Source organism: Mastomys coucha, unplaced genomic scaffold, assembly GCF_008632895.1.
Source record: "Mastomys coucha isolate ucsf_1 unplaced genomic scaffold, UCSF_Mcou_1 pScaffold9, whole genome shotgun sequence".
Classification (NCBI taxonomy): domain Eukaryota; kingdom Metazoa; phylum Chordata; class Mammalia; order Rodentia; family Muridae; genus Mastomys; species Mastomys coucha.
Genome location: NW_022196915.1, coordinates 40,927,094 through 40,940,779, shown reverse-complemented (window position 1 = coordinate 40,940,779; position 13,686 = coordinate 40,927,094). Strand labels below are relative to the sequence as shown.

The following is a 13,686-nucleotide window of genomic DNA, read 5'->3' as shown; positions in this document are numbered from 1 at the left end:
CTCTCTCTCTCTCTCTCTCTCTCTCTCTCTTTTTTTGGTTTCTCGAGACAGGGTTTCTCTGTGTAGCCCTGGCTGTCCTGGAACTCACTCTATAGACCAGGCTGTGCTGGAACTCAGAAATCCACCTGCCTCTGCCTCCCAAGTGCTGGGATTAAAGGCATGCACCACCAACACCCAGAGTGCCTTTTAATTCTTTAGCTGACAGTGGAAACAAGACTGATCAAGACCCATGATGCTAACAAGCATTTCAAATAAAGGGTACTCAGCCTATAAGCCAGAGCTGTCTTTCTCCCCACCACCTCTTTTGAGATAGGGATCTTGCTAGGTAGCTCTGGATGACCCAGTACTTGCTCTGTAGCCCTGGCTGGCCTCAGTGCTCCTGCATCAACCCTTAGAATACTGGACTTACCAGTTTGTACCACCATGCCTGGCATTATTTATTCTCTTTTGATATTTATTTCTGCCTTTGGGGGATGAATTTATTTTTTCCTTCCTTTTCCTTTTCTATGTCCTTCATCTCTCCTCCCTAACCTTTCCTTTCCCATTATGAGACAGGGTCTTGCTCTGCAGCCCAGATTGATCTAGAAACTCTTGAATTCTTGGTTCTCTATTAGAGGATATTTGATTATGATACATAGAAAACCTAATTGTTAACAAAATAAAGAAGCTTAGACATTGGTAGGTCAGATGCAGTTAGGGTGTGCCTCTAAAAGTCTCAAATAGATTAGGTGCTAAAGAATAGGAAGTTCCACCTATTTTAAGGCAGATTGCTTGGGAGAGGTCTTGTGGTCTTAGCTCTGTGATTCTAGGTAAAGTCAGCTGGGTGGCTTCCTGGGCCCCTACTGCCTTGGCTCAGAGCCCCCTCTCTGTGAAGTTGTGAAGGTGACCTGGTTCAACCTGCCAAGAGTGTAGGGAGGAGCTAGAAACTTACTGCAGTTAGACCTTTACTAGCTCTCTCTTTTGGCTTGGAAGAGCCTTAGGAAAGGAGCTCCAGGTAAGAGAGGGATTTTCTCTGGGCTTGCTGGAACCACAGAGAAGCAGCCTTCAGGACACTTGTGAAGCAGTATTCTAGGGAAAAGAGCTCAGGAGCCCTCTTGGGTTTGGAGGAGCTCAAGAGAGACAGGTAGCCTAGCTGGGTAGTCTGACAAAGGTAGAGATTTCCAAGGAGCTAGCAGTGTAGTTGTAGGATCAGGCTCATAAGTAAGTATTTTGTAGATAGTTAAGGAAATAGCCTGGCAGTGGTGGCGCACGCCTTTAATCCCAGCACTTGGGAGGCAGAGGCAGGCGGATTTCTGAGTTCGAGGCCAGCCTGGTCTACAGAGTGAGTTCCAGGACAGCCAGGGCTACACAGAGAAACCCTGTCTCAAAAAAAAAAAAAAAAAGTTAACTAGCTGAGCTAGCAGGAAACCTCAGTTTCTGCCTCCCATGTCTTTATTGGTATAAATATTAAAAATTAAATAAATATTACAGTTCTCCTGAAAATATTTCAAGGGTGGTAATGTAAGCCAAAATCCTTTATAACAAAACTGCATTACAGGGTTGCTGGGCTATACAAACCCAAGCTAACAAGGGCAAGGAGAACACAAGTGGTGTGATGGCCTGTCTTCCAAGTGTACTGAGTCTGTCATTTCCTTCTGCAAGACTGAGAAATTTTTACCCTGGAAGTGTTTCAGAGTTGTGCTTTGGAAGAAGGGGAGGATGGATCCTGGTCTAAGAAATAAAAACTGGGAGGCTGGAGAGATGGCTCAGTGGTTAAGAGCACTGACTGCTTTTTTTGAAGGTCCTGGGTTCGGGTCCCAGCAACCACATGGTAGCTCTGACACCCTCTTCTGGTGTGTCTGAAGACAGCTACAGTACTTATATATAAAAATAAAGAAATCTTTAAGAAAGAAAGAAAAACAAAAGGAGAAAGAAAGAAAGAAAAAAGAAAATAAAAAGGAAGAAAAACTGGGGACCGGAGAGATGGCTCAGTGGTTAAGAGCACTGACTGCTCTTCCAGAGGTCCCGAGTTCAATGGCTCACAACCATCTGTAATGAGATCTGGTGCCCTCTTCTGGCCTGCAGGCATACATGCAGGCAGAATGCTGTATACATTAATAAATACATGTTTTTTTAAAAAAAACAAATGGATAACAAAATGATGCAGGATGAGACTGAGCTAAAAAGACGGAATGAAGAGCAGAGGCAGGAGTATTTTTGAGTTCGAGGCTAGCCTGGTCTACAGAGTGAGTTCCAGGACAGCCAGGGCTACACACACTTGGTAGCTCACACAGAATACCATCAGTTGGCAAGATTATTCAAAGTGGCAGAAGTGTCTTTTGGGGAATAAAACATGCAAAGTGGGCATGTGTGCCAGGAGTGGTAGCACTAGCTTTACTCATAGCTCTCAGGAGGCAGAGGCAGGCAGATCTCTGAATTTGAGGCCAGCTTGATCTATGAGTTCCAGGCCAGCCGGGGCTGCACAGTGATATCCTGTCAAATAAAACAATAAAAGGGTTTCAACAGAACAAGAGCTGGAGGACTGGGGGGTGGGGGAGGCAGGGCAGGAAGTTTGATGAAACTATAAAACCTGGGAAGAGAAAGTCAAGCCTGGCTTTTGACATGGTTAATTTGATGTAGCAGAGGTACAAGCCATGGGTTATAAGTAGACTGCGGCTGCGGGGTGATGGCTCGTGCTTTTAATCCCAGTACAGAGGCAGAGGTAGGTAGATCTCTGAGTTTGAGGCCAACCTTCTCTACAAAGTTCCAGGACAGCCAGGATTACTTAGAGAAACCTAACTTGAAAAAAACATTAAATAAGTAAACAAACAAATAGACTCCCAGCATTGCCACCATTCATTTATAAAATGTTTGTTTTTAATCAATATGTGTGTATCTGAGTGTGCGTATGTGCACCATGTGTGGGCAGGAGCCCTTGGAGGTCAAAAGAGGTCATCAGATCCCCACAGGAGTGTTAGGAATTGAAACTGGGTCTTCTGCAAGAGCAGTGAGTATCCTTAACTACTAAGCCATCTCTCTAGTCCACCAGCTTTTGAACTTTATGGAACTTTATGGCACAGCCCTCTTGAATGACTTGTCTAGCCTTGCCAACTACAGGAAAGTGGCTCTGTCTTGTCACACTGAATATATTCTGCACTTCATCTGAGAACAAGGGAACCAGGAGCTCTAGAAAATTGAGTTTGATATTCCTGTGTTTCCTCTCCTAGACTTCTCTGCCTTTCATGGCCATTATATATATCCCATTATTTATATCCCATACATAAAACATATAGGCCAGACGCACACCTTTAATCCCAGCACTTGGGGGGCAGAGACAGGCGGATTTCTGAGTTCGAGGCCAGCCTGGTCTACAGAGTGAGTTCCAGGATAGCCAGGGCTATATAGAGAAACCCTGTCTAGAAAAACAAAAACAAAACCAAAAAAACACCCCCCCCAAAACCCCATATAGCTTTAGCATTTTGTTACGTACTCATGTTCTCCCCAATGTTACCCAAATACATCTCTGTTCCATAGGTCTAGACACCATTACTTTTGCTCAAGAGCATTGTTCTGGGAAATTTGATGCTGTTTTTGCTACTGATTTTCTTTCTTTCCTTTTTTTTCTTTTTAGTCATAGTCAGAAATTTGACTTTGCCATTCATTTTGACTTGGAGGAGAATATGAAAACCAGAGGACTGGATGCATCAAGAGCTCAGAGCTCACAGAGATCTGTGCGCAGATGGGCGCGATGTCCCGAGGAACAATCTGCTGCTTCAGATTTACACAAGCCAGAGCATCAGAACTGTTCACAGCAGGCAATGGTGAGCTACATGCTGGCCTGGCTGTTCCTAGTCTGAAGGCACTCTGCGGCTTCAGCCATGCTCACCTGCACCCTCCCAAAGATTGCAATCTTGCCATATAGCCAGCCAGCCATGCCACGGCCTGGGGTTTCTTACGGGGTTCCTTGTTCTGCGGGATGATGGGTTCTGGCCAGGTGTGCACGGGATTCGGCTTTGACAAACAGACTCGACACGAATGGTGTAAGGTCTGAGTGTATTTCTTAAAAAATGACATGAGGCTTTTACAATCATTGCAAAAGAGAAATGAAAAATATGGCAGCTCAGTAGTCGAGGTACATCTGAGGCCACCTAAAACACACTAGGTCTAAAACAGCAGCCATCTCCTCTGGACTGGTGCAGCACCTCTGGGCTCCAAGTATGGTCCTAGCCAGAGTCTGGGGGGGGGGGGGCTGCGGGTGCGCCAGCCAGGAGGGTAGAGGCTTGAATCTCAAGTCCTCAATGCTGAATGCTCGAATCTTCAGTGTTGAATGCTCGAATCTCGAATGCTCAATCTCTTGAATCTTGACTGGTGCTGCATCCCCAGGCCCAGAGCGCTTGGGCTACGGACTTCCACCTATGTTCTGGTTCTAGTCTGAGTGCGAGCGAGTCCGAATGCTAAATGTTGACTCTAGAATGCTGAATGCAGACTGCTCTATGCTGTCTCTCTTTCTGTAAGCTTTAATGCCCTACCCACAATGCTGGAGGCAGTTAGAATGGTTTAACATTCCAAGCCAGGGTTTAATGCCCTACCCACAATGCTGGAGGCAGTTAGAATGGCTAACATTCCAAGCCAGGGTTTAACTAGGACGTTGGAACATTGGTGAAGGTCAGAGAGCAATGTCTGAATTTTCTTTTTCTAGCTGTTAAGAAATGATATCTTGGTGGGCACACAAGTACGTGGACATATCTGGGCTACCTCTGAGTTTGGGGTGCCAGGCGACAATGTGGAGGCAGGAGACTGACTTTCCTTGAAGTTTACGCCTCAAATACTGCCGTCACGCAAAGTGTGCGTGGCACAGCAAGGCACTTAGGAAGTACAGATGAGAACCTGGGAAACATTTGTATTTGGTTCAGCATTTTCGATGGGCCAGATGCTGACATTATGGCACATGGGTTCGCAGTCTTGACCATGAATCCTGGACTAAATCTGCGAGAGAAGGCTTTGTAACCAAATCTTCCTCCCAGTTCTCAGAGTACAAAAACTCACTGTCAATGGCAATATTGACGATCATAGTGGTGGTAAACGGGTGAGGGCAAGCGTCGGCCATCTCTCCAGATCCCCCACGTTTGAGACAATCATGTAGAGTAGGCTGACCTTGAACTTACAGATGCCTTCTTACCTCAGCCTCCAGACTGCTTACAAGCTAGTGCCATCATGGCTACTTATTCTTAAACTGTTGAAACAAACATACATACATATATGCATATATGTATATATGTATATATATACACACACATATATATTTCTCTTCTTTTTTAGAGCTATCAAATTTCTTCTAAATCAGTAGATCAGTTCCACTAAATGACCCAGCTTCAAGATAAGACAGTTATGATCTTGAGGCTACATTCTTTCTTACTTACCCATTGGGACCCTGCCTCTGCCTCCCAGGCACTGGGATTAAAGGCATGTGCTGCCTGGAACATCTGTTTTTGTTATTTTTTTTTAAAATCTACTATGTGTATGTGCATGTGTCTGAGTGCATGTATGTGTGCCATCTTCATCTTCATGTATGAGCCCTTGGACATTAGAAGAAGGTATTGGATCCTCTGGAATTGGAGTTATAGGTGGTTGTGAGCCAGCATGTGGGTGCTGGGAAATGAGCCCTGGTCCTCCGCAAGAGCTGAAAAGCTCCCTAGACAGCTGAGCCATCTTTTAGCCCCCACTGTGACATCTCTTAAACAGTATGTGCATTTTCACCTGGTTTGTCTTAAAGGTGGATAGCATTGTTGGCTTTAAAAAAATTGCCAAAGGCAGGCATGGAGGGCCACACCTTTGATCCCAGCACTCAAGAGGCAAAAGGAAGTGGGTCATTGTTATCCTGAGGCCAGCCTGGTCTACAATGAGGACTTACAAAGCAAGACCCCATTCTTTCCCTCAAAAAGCCAAGGCTGGATCATGCAAGAAATATGATTTACAAACCCCTGTTTAGCAGGAACCTACACAAAGCATATCTATATTCTTTTGTATTTTATTTACTGAGACAGAGGCTTGCAAGGTAGTTCAGGCTGGTCTCCAATACAGGATCCTCCTGTCTCAGCCTCACAAGTACTAGGATTCCAGGCCTTCCGCATTTGCTCTGCTCCAGATGCTTTAAAAAGTAAATCTGTGGAGACCAGTGAGATGGTTTAATAGATAAAAATACTCCTGTGTAAACCTGAAAGCCTAAATTCAGTCCCCTGAACCCACTGAAAGTTCCCTCTGATCTCCACACTCACTGTGGTATACATGCACCTGCATTTACACATACACAGCATAAGCAACACACACACATACACACATGTACGCACGCAAGCACGGGCACAAGTGCCAATGAATAAAACGTTTTAAACAATTATGTAGCTGGGAAGATGGGTCAGTGGGTGCTTGCTAAACAAACATAAGGACCCAAGTTTGAGTCTCTAGTAGCTACCTCAACAATAAGGATTGGCTCAATGAACCTATTATGTTAGTGGGGCGGGGGTGGGTTGGGTTGGGGTGGGAGTGGGGTGGGGAGGCAGAAATAAGCAGGTCCCAGAAGCTTGCTGGCTGGATAGCCTTACCAAAACGGTGAGCTTCAGGTCCAGTGAGAGACTGTCTCAAGCGAATGGGAAGAGTAGTAAAGAAAGACACCTAAGGTTCTTTGATTGTCAGGAACTCATACACGCAAGGCAAGCCCTCTTAACGAGCCATTTCACTCTGGTTCTTCAAAAACCTCTTTCTTCTTCTTTTCTGAGAATGGAGGGCCTTCAACTTGCTATGTAGCCAAAGATGACTTTGAACTTCTGATCCTCATGTCTTCACTTCCTAAGTGCTGGAATTGCAAGCGAGTGCCACCTTGCCAAGTTCAGAGTCCCCTTCTGTCTCTGCTTGGGTTTGATGAAAGGTTCACTGGGCAAGTTCAGTCTTCGCGGCACCCTTGCAGCCGCTATTTTTGATTAAGTGCTGCCTCCTGGCGACCACTCAGGACACCTTTGGAGCTCCGTGGCCACTTTCTTTAATTTGGGACCTAGAAGCTGATGCAACAGCTTCCCCGAGGGGGCGGAGAGTCAGAACACAGAGGCAGGCAGAGATAAAGTCCGGGGACCCCTCCCCCCAGCTGCAAGCAGGCACCGCCCCAGTCCCCCGCTGCCCCCGGGGCTTCCCGATCTGGGTTCCTCTCGAGCTTCAGCCAGCTCTTCGGTTGGTTGGACTGTCTATAGGGTTGGAATTTTTGGTCAGACCGCCGTCTGGCTGACAGCTCGGGCTGAATTGGGAGGGAGGGAAGAGGAAGCTGAGTGTGCCTGGGGCAGAGGACACGTCTCTAAGGGTATCTGCAGTCATTTTCATTCCCAAGGGACTCGATGAGCAGACGCGGGGCCGGGCGGGGGGTCAGCTGGCAGGGTCTCTGGGATCTCAGACCTTTGCTTCCTTCGCTCTCATTCACCACAGTTCCTTATTCTCCAGTTTCTTAGATAAAAGGGAAGAGCCCAGCCCCGGTTGGCGCCTGCCCATTCGAGGGCAAGCCGGGTGATTGTGGCTAGGTCGGGTCTTGAGCGGCAGATATTTTAGCGCTGCAGACCAAGAGAAAGACCCAACGAAAAAGAGAGTTGCGGGACGGAGCCCCAGTGAAATGAGAGTAGCTGGGGAGGAAGCGTGGGAGAGAGGCAAAGGTGAGCCCGCTGGTGGAGGGGGATGGGCTCATCTAAATGAGGGTCTCCAGGAAAGAACGTTAGGTGTGGGCCTTTTAGTTTTTCCATTAGTTAAACAATAGTCAATTTCTTTTCTGGTGTACATGTATGCTGAGTGTAGTGTATGAGCGTGTGTGTGTGTGTGTGTGTGTGTGTGTGTGTGTGCGCGCGCGCGCGGCGGGGGCGGTGCTTGTGCCTGTGCACCCTGGCATCAGAGGATGCAGGGTATATTCCCTTGAGACAAGATCTTACCCTATTTGGAGTTAGGTTGGAAGCCGGCAAGAGTCAGCAATCTTCCTGTCTCCACCCATAGTAGCTTTTTGCCATAGAGCTGGGATTAGAACTCAGGTCTTGCTGCTTGGGCAGCCATCAATCTTAGCCTTTTAGCCATTTCAACCACGGGACCTATCTCTCTTGTCCTCCCTGAACCCTTCCCTCCTTTCATGTTTTCCCTTTATCTTCTCTATCCTTTCTTTTTTGAAAACAGGTTCTTTGTAGGCTAGACTCATCTCGGACGCATCATGTATTGAGGCTGGCCTTGAACTCCAGATCTTTCTGCCTCCACATCCCTAACACTGAATTGAATGACCATGCCTAGCCCTAAACTTCACAGACTTCCACCTGCACCGGCTGTCAAGAGATGGAACCCAGGGTCCCGTGCTTGCTAGGTAAGTGCTCTGCTACCAGGCCCGAAAAATCAAGTCAGTAAAAGTGAAAACCACATTCTTTCCCTTAAATGCATCAAAATGGGAAAGACTAAGTATCTGTGAGTTCTCCTTACTCTCAGTAACCTAGGGGTAGTGAAGGGGGCAGTTCTGATGTTAAGGGTAGTAACACTGGGTGGCCTGGAGGGCAAATTCAAGGACCCACCCAAGAGCCTAGCCAGCTGGGAAATCAGAGAGACAGTATTTTTCTTTCTTTTCTTTTCTTTCTTTTTTTTTTCTTTTTACATATATTGGTGGTTTCTGTGAGGTCCCCCACCTTCTTAGGGTACAATGGGGAACAGAGTTCTTATGATGCTTATCTGCTCTTGGCTGAGATGACAAACAAATAGTACTAGGAATGAAAAATGTCACAGAGAAGAATGTTCTCAGCAGGGAGGACAATCAAACAGTCAGGCAGACATCACAAAAGCTCTGTGGTGGGAGGGAGGTTGTTGTGTGGTCCCAGTGAGAGGCCGAGTCCGCCTTCGGTGAGGGAAAGCAGGGCAGCTCGGTCTCTCTTCCTGTGAACCTCCCACACTGACAACCTGGACTTGTCCCCAGAGTAAGATTAAAGGGCAGGTCAGCCAGGAAGTGGCCTGGGATCTAAAAGAGCATCACATTTTCCTTGGAATACTTCTGATTTGGTGCCAGTGAATTCTGATTTCTGCCTTTTGGTAACATATAATTCTGCTCCCCATCTAGTGATGCAGTCAGAGTTTTTTTTTTTTTTTTAAATTTACTTTCTTATTTTTATGTGCGTATACTGTTGTGCATGAGTACTGCACTTGAATGCAAGAGCCTGGAGAGGCCAGAAGAGGGTGTCAGATGACCTGGAGATCCAGGCCGTCAGGAGCCGCCTGAGGTGGCTGTGGAATAGCAGTGCATGCCTTCTCTGGAGTCCCAGTCAGAATTCTTGAGTCCTTATCTGGAGTAATTTACAGAACAGCTGGCTGCCCAAAGGCAGAAGTCATACCTGGATTGTGCAAATACTTCTTGTGCTGTGAAGTGCCACTCCCCTGGACAGAGATTTATATGCTCTACATTTTCAGGGGTTTAATATGCCTACCAAGAAGTATCTTCTGATTCTGAATATAAAGATGTTCATCTAGTTTAAACTTTTTTTTTTTTTTTTTTTTTTTTTTTTTTTTTTTTACGTTTTGCCTGCATGTGTGTCTGTGTGAGGGTGTCAGATCCTCTGGAACAGGAGTTAACAGACAGTTGTGAGCTGTCATGGATGCTGGGGATTGAATGTAGGTCCTCTGAAAGAGCAGCCAGTGTCCTTAACCTCTGAGCCATCCAGCTCCTTAAACACTTTTTTTTTAGGGCTGGAGAGATGGCTCAGCAGTTAAGAGCACTGACTGCTCTTCCTGAGTTCAATTCCCAGCAACCACATGGTGGCTCACAACCATCTGTTATGAGATCTGATGCCCTCTTCTGGTGTGTCTGAAGACAGCTACAGCATACTCATATACATAAAGTAAATAAAAAATTTATTAAAAAAACACTTTTTTAAAATTAGTGTATGTATGTATGTATGTATGTATGTATGTATATATGTATGAATGTGTGTGTGCATGTATCCACAGTGCATGTGTGGAGGCCAGAGGCCAGCTTTGCTTTTTTTTTTTTTTTTTTTGAGACAAAGTCTCTGTGTGTGTCCCCGTCTATCCTAGAACTCACTATGTAGGCCAATCTGGGCTCAAACTCACAGGAACTCACAGAGATCTGCCTGTGCTGGGAAGAGAGGGTTAAACCCTGCACCACCGTGTGTGGCCTGAGGACAACTTTTGGGAGTTGCTTTCTTCCCTCTCTCTGTGGGTTTCAGGGCTTAGAAGAGCTTGTCGGGTTTTGAAGGCAAACAGTTTTGCCTGCAGAAACATCTCCCCAGACCTCTCCTCGTTTTTCAGTCCAGGGTCACATTTTCTCCATTTCTGCAAAGTAAACATTTAACAGATATTTAAATAACAGTGGCTTGAAAGGCTGCCAGCTTTAGTAATGTACCCAGGGTGGCAAAAGCCTAGTTGGTTTTTACCTAGTAACTCAGACCCATTGTTGATAACTCCTCAGCCAATTAGAGATCTGAGCTGGGAGCTCACTGGATGGTATTCGGGTATCTGGGTGTGTCTGTACCCACAGGTGGCCTTTGTTGGTATACGTTGGTCTCCTTGATTTGTTTTAGAGGCTGAAATGGCACAAACTGTTGAGCTAGGACTGCAGAGTTTCACTGGCCTCACTGTGGGATCTTGAGATCAAAGGCAGTAAGCACAGAAGGCAGGTTGGAGAGTTAGGACACAGTGTGGAGGAGAGGCAGGGAGGGGCTCAGGAGGGCACTTTCCTTTGCAAGGCACACTTAACTACTCAGCAAGCTAGGGCAACAAGGAAGGCTATGAGCTGAGGTAGGGAGGAGGAGCCCAGCAGAGGAGATGCCCGGGTGCCAGTAGGCTCTGAGGTTCTCCCTGTCTGACCAGGCAGCCTCAGCTCCAGCTTGTCCTCTGGCCCCTCCCCACTGCCGGCCAGAGTCACACATGTGTTTTCCTGTTTTCCATTTCTGTCCCAGGCACCCTCTGCCTTTTCTGCTCCTCCGTGTCAACAGCTGCTGAAGTCACACCCCCGATTCTCTTAACTACCATCCCTCACCCCAGTGTGCTGCTAGCCCCTTCCTCTCTGCACTTAACTAGAGATCTCCGGACAGGTAAGAGGTGGGGGAAGCAAGGAAAGTGGATGTGTAGGGAAGCTCAGGAGGAGGATGGAGTACCTGAAAATTGGCCAAAGAGAGAGGAAGAGCCTTATTTCTTGGTCCCTAGCCCTGGCACTGTCTAGGTAGAGCTCTCTGTCTGGAGACTTCAGCCTTAGTTAATGGAAGCTCTGGTCAGAGCAGTAAACAGTTTCTTTTTTTATTTCACTTTTTTTTTTTTAAAGGGACGGTGTTAGCTATAGTGGAATATAGAAAAACAAATGGAGAACTGGAGAGGAAGGGCTGGGCTATCAAGCTATGGAGGCTTGATGAGGGATCCAACTACACTAGTATGTGTCTGTTTTGTTTCTGTTGTTAAGGGAGGCAACACAGACCAGTTGAAGAGCAGAAGGCAAGTCCTGGGGTCTCTAGGAGAGAAAGTGCGTTCTCACAGTACCTCACTGAGCTTGGCAGAGGAGTCTAGACTCTGAACTGTATATAAGTTCCTGGAGGAAGGACGTTTTGGTGTAGCTGTTGAGGCATGAAGCATGGTAGTTCAGCACTGGCTGGCTGCTCTGTCAGGCACTTTGTGCCTGGGGTTCTTCTGCCTGCTCCCTGGAAGCCCTGGATTGGAAACTTCTTTAGGCTATAGAATGAGTGTAATTTTTTTTTTTTTCTGGAATAGCCATGATGTCCTTAGAGATGAGCACAGCAAAAGAAAGGGAAAAATGGCAAGCAGTGTGTCATCTTCTGTAAAATCTGCTCTGGCTGAGTTCCTCCAGGAAAGCCTAGAGGGTGCTCCTTTACCAGCATGTCTGAACGGGGGAAGCGTTACGGTGAGAGCCAAAGGCGGTGTCTTCTTGCCTTAGGTGCTAGGCAGTGGTTGAGGAAAGAGGGGAAATCTCCAGGAGCGGCAGGCAGCCAGCCTTGCCTAGCAGAGGGCTCACTGGCAGTTGGGAAGAAGATTCCGTTTGCTGTACTTCCCGGAGAGACCACTAGGGCATGCTGTTTGCTGGGGTGTAGGTTCCATCCCTCCTGAAATTCCTTAAGGATTTCACTGGTTTTTGTTGTTGTTGTTGTTGTTGTATGCTTGTTTGTTTGTTTGTTTGCCAACCACAAGCTCAACCTCATGGACCCTCACATCCTTTTCTCCTTTCTTCTTTCCAGGGATTCACATTTGAGTCTGTACTCCATTGACGGCAAGTGCATTTTGATCCTGAAAGGGCAGGTGTCTTAATGTGTGCTTCTGTGTCTTCAACAGAAGGCACAGCACTCTGGGTAGACATTATCACCTCTCATCCTCACCCAAAATGACAGTGGGAGGTGCAGCCGGAAGGCAGTGACAGTGATTCCGCCCATGCTCTCCCCTAAAGACTGCAGATTGCTTTCCAATCTAATCTTAGTCCTCTCTAGGTAACTCATTAGGGGGCCACCTGCAGTGGTTTCCTGTCTAAAGGGACAGTCAAGTGACCAGAGACAATGGAGGGCCAGAGAGCTGGAAGCTGAGGAGACAGCATAGCTCTGTGATCTTTGCTGCCTGCCTCCCCTCCACTTGGCACCCTGCAGAGTGTGTAGTACCTACTTAGAGGCTGCATACATTCCAGCGAGCTAATGCATTGAAATGCACAATGGTGTGTGTGGCCTGGACAGGAACTCTGGCAGTGTGGTTAACACTACCATCAGGGACACGTTTCATGGGAGGCTAGGAGGAAAGGGCAGTGTGTTCAAGATGGATTTCAGATGTATGTAGGGTTGTCTTGTGAGAAATGCAATCTTTAACATTTTTTTAAATTCATTTTTATGTATACGGGTGTTTTGTCTGCATGTGTTTGTGTATCAGTAGCTAGGGAGTCCAGGAGAGGGTATCCAATCTCCTGAAACTAGAGTTGTGAGCTGCCATGTAGGTGCTGGGTATGGAGCGCGGGTCTTCTCAAGAACAGACAGTACTCTTAACCGCTGAGCCATCTCTTCGATCTTAGGTCTTGGGAGGCCAAAATCATGGTCTTTGGGAGGCCAAAGCCTGACATTCCATCTTGCTTTAGCTAAAAACTTTAAGGGGCAGGAGTGGGAAGGTGAGTGAGCATAGAGATGAACTGTCTCTGTGAAGAAGAGGTAGAAGAAGAAGGACACACAGTTGGGTTTTAGAATAGGTAGGCTGTCAAGAAAGGCTCAGTATACCAGAGTTAAAGTAGATTATAAAGGTAGAATAAACTGTGATTTCAAATTGTATAACTTTTCTGGGCCTGTCTAGCATAGCTCAGTGAAACCTTATTTCCACACTATTTTTGTGCATGGGGTTACCATTGAGCTATACTCCAGCATATATATATATATATATATATATATATATATATATATATATATATAATATTTATATATTTTATTTATTTTTTGTTTTTGAGACAGAGTTTCTCTGCGTAGCCCTGGCTGCCCTAGAACTCATTCTGTAGACCAGGCTGTCCTTGAACTCAGAGAGCTCCCGGCCTCTGCTTCCGCAGTGCTGGGTTTAAAGGTGTGTACCACGGTACCCCAGCTAATTTTTTTTTTTTGTTTTGTTTTTTCGAGACAGGGTTTCCCTGGCTGTCCTGGAACTCACTCTGTAGACCAGGCTGGCCTCGAACTC

General features: G+C 46.5%; 1 protein-coding gene across 15 annotated transcripts in view; it reads left to right on the top strand.

Annotated features, from left to right (window-relative positions):
- Positions 1-3,697: 3,697 nt before the first annotated feature.
- Positions 3,698-13,686, top strand: part of Slc7a7 (solute carrier family 7 member 7) — a 54,887-nt gene continuing 44,898 nt past the window's right edge. For 2 of the 15 annotated variants that reach the window (XM_031361206.1, XM_031361205.1), the window contains exon 1: positions 12,098-12,262. In XM_031361206.1, the coding sequence (XP_031217066.1) occupies positions 12,193-12,262 (70 nt within the window). In that variant the 5' untranslated portion in view covers positions 12,098-12,192. The other 13 variants (XM_031361198.1, XM_031361203.1, XM_031361201.1 and 10 more) reach the window with 13 other exon arrangements.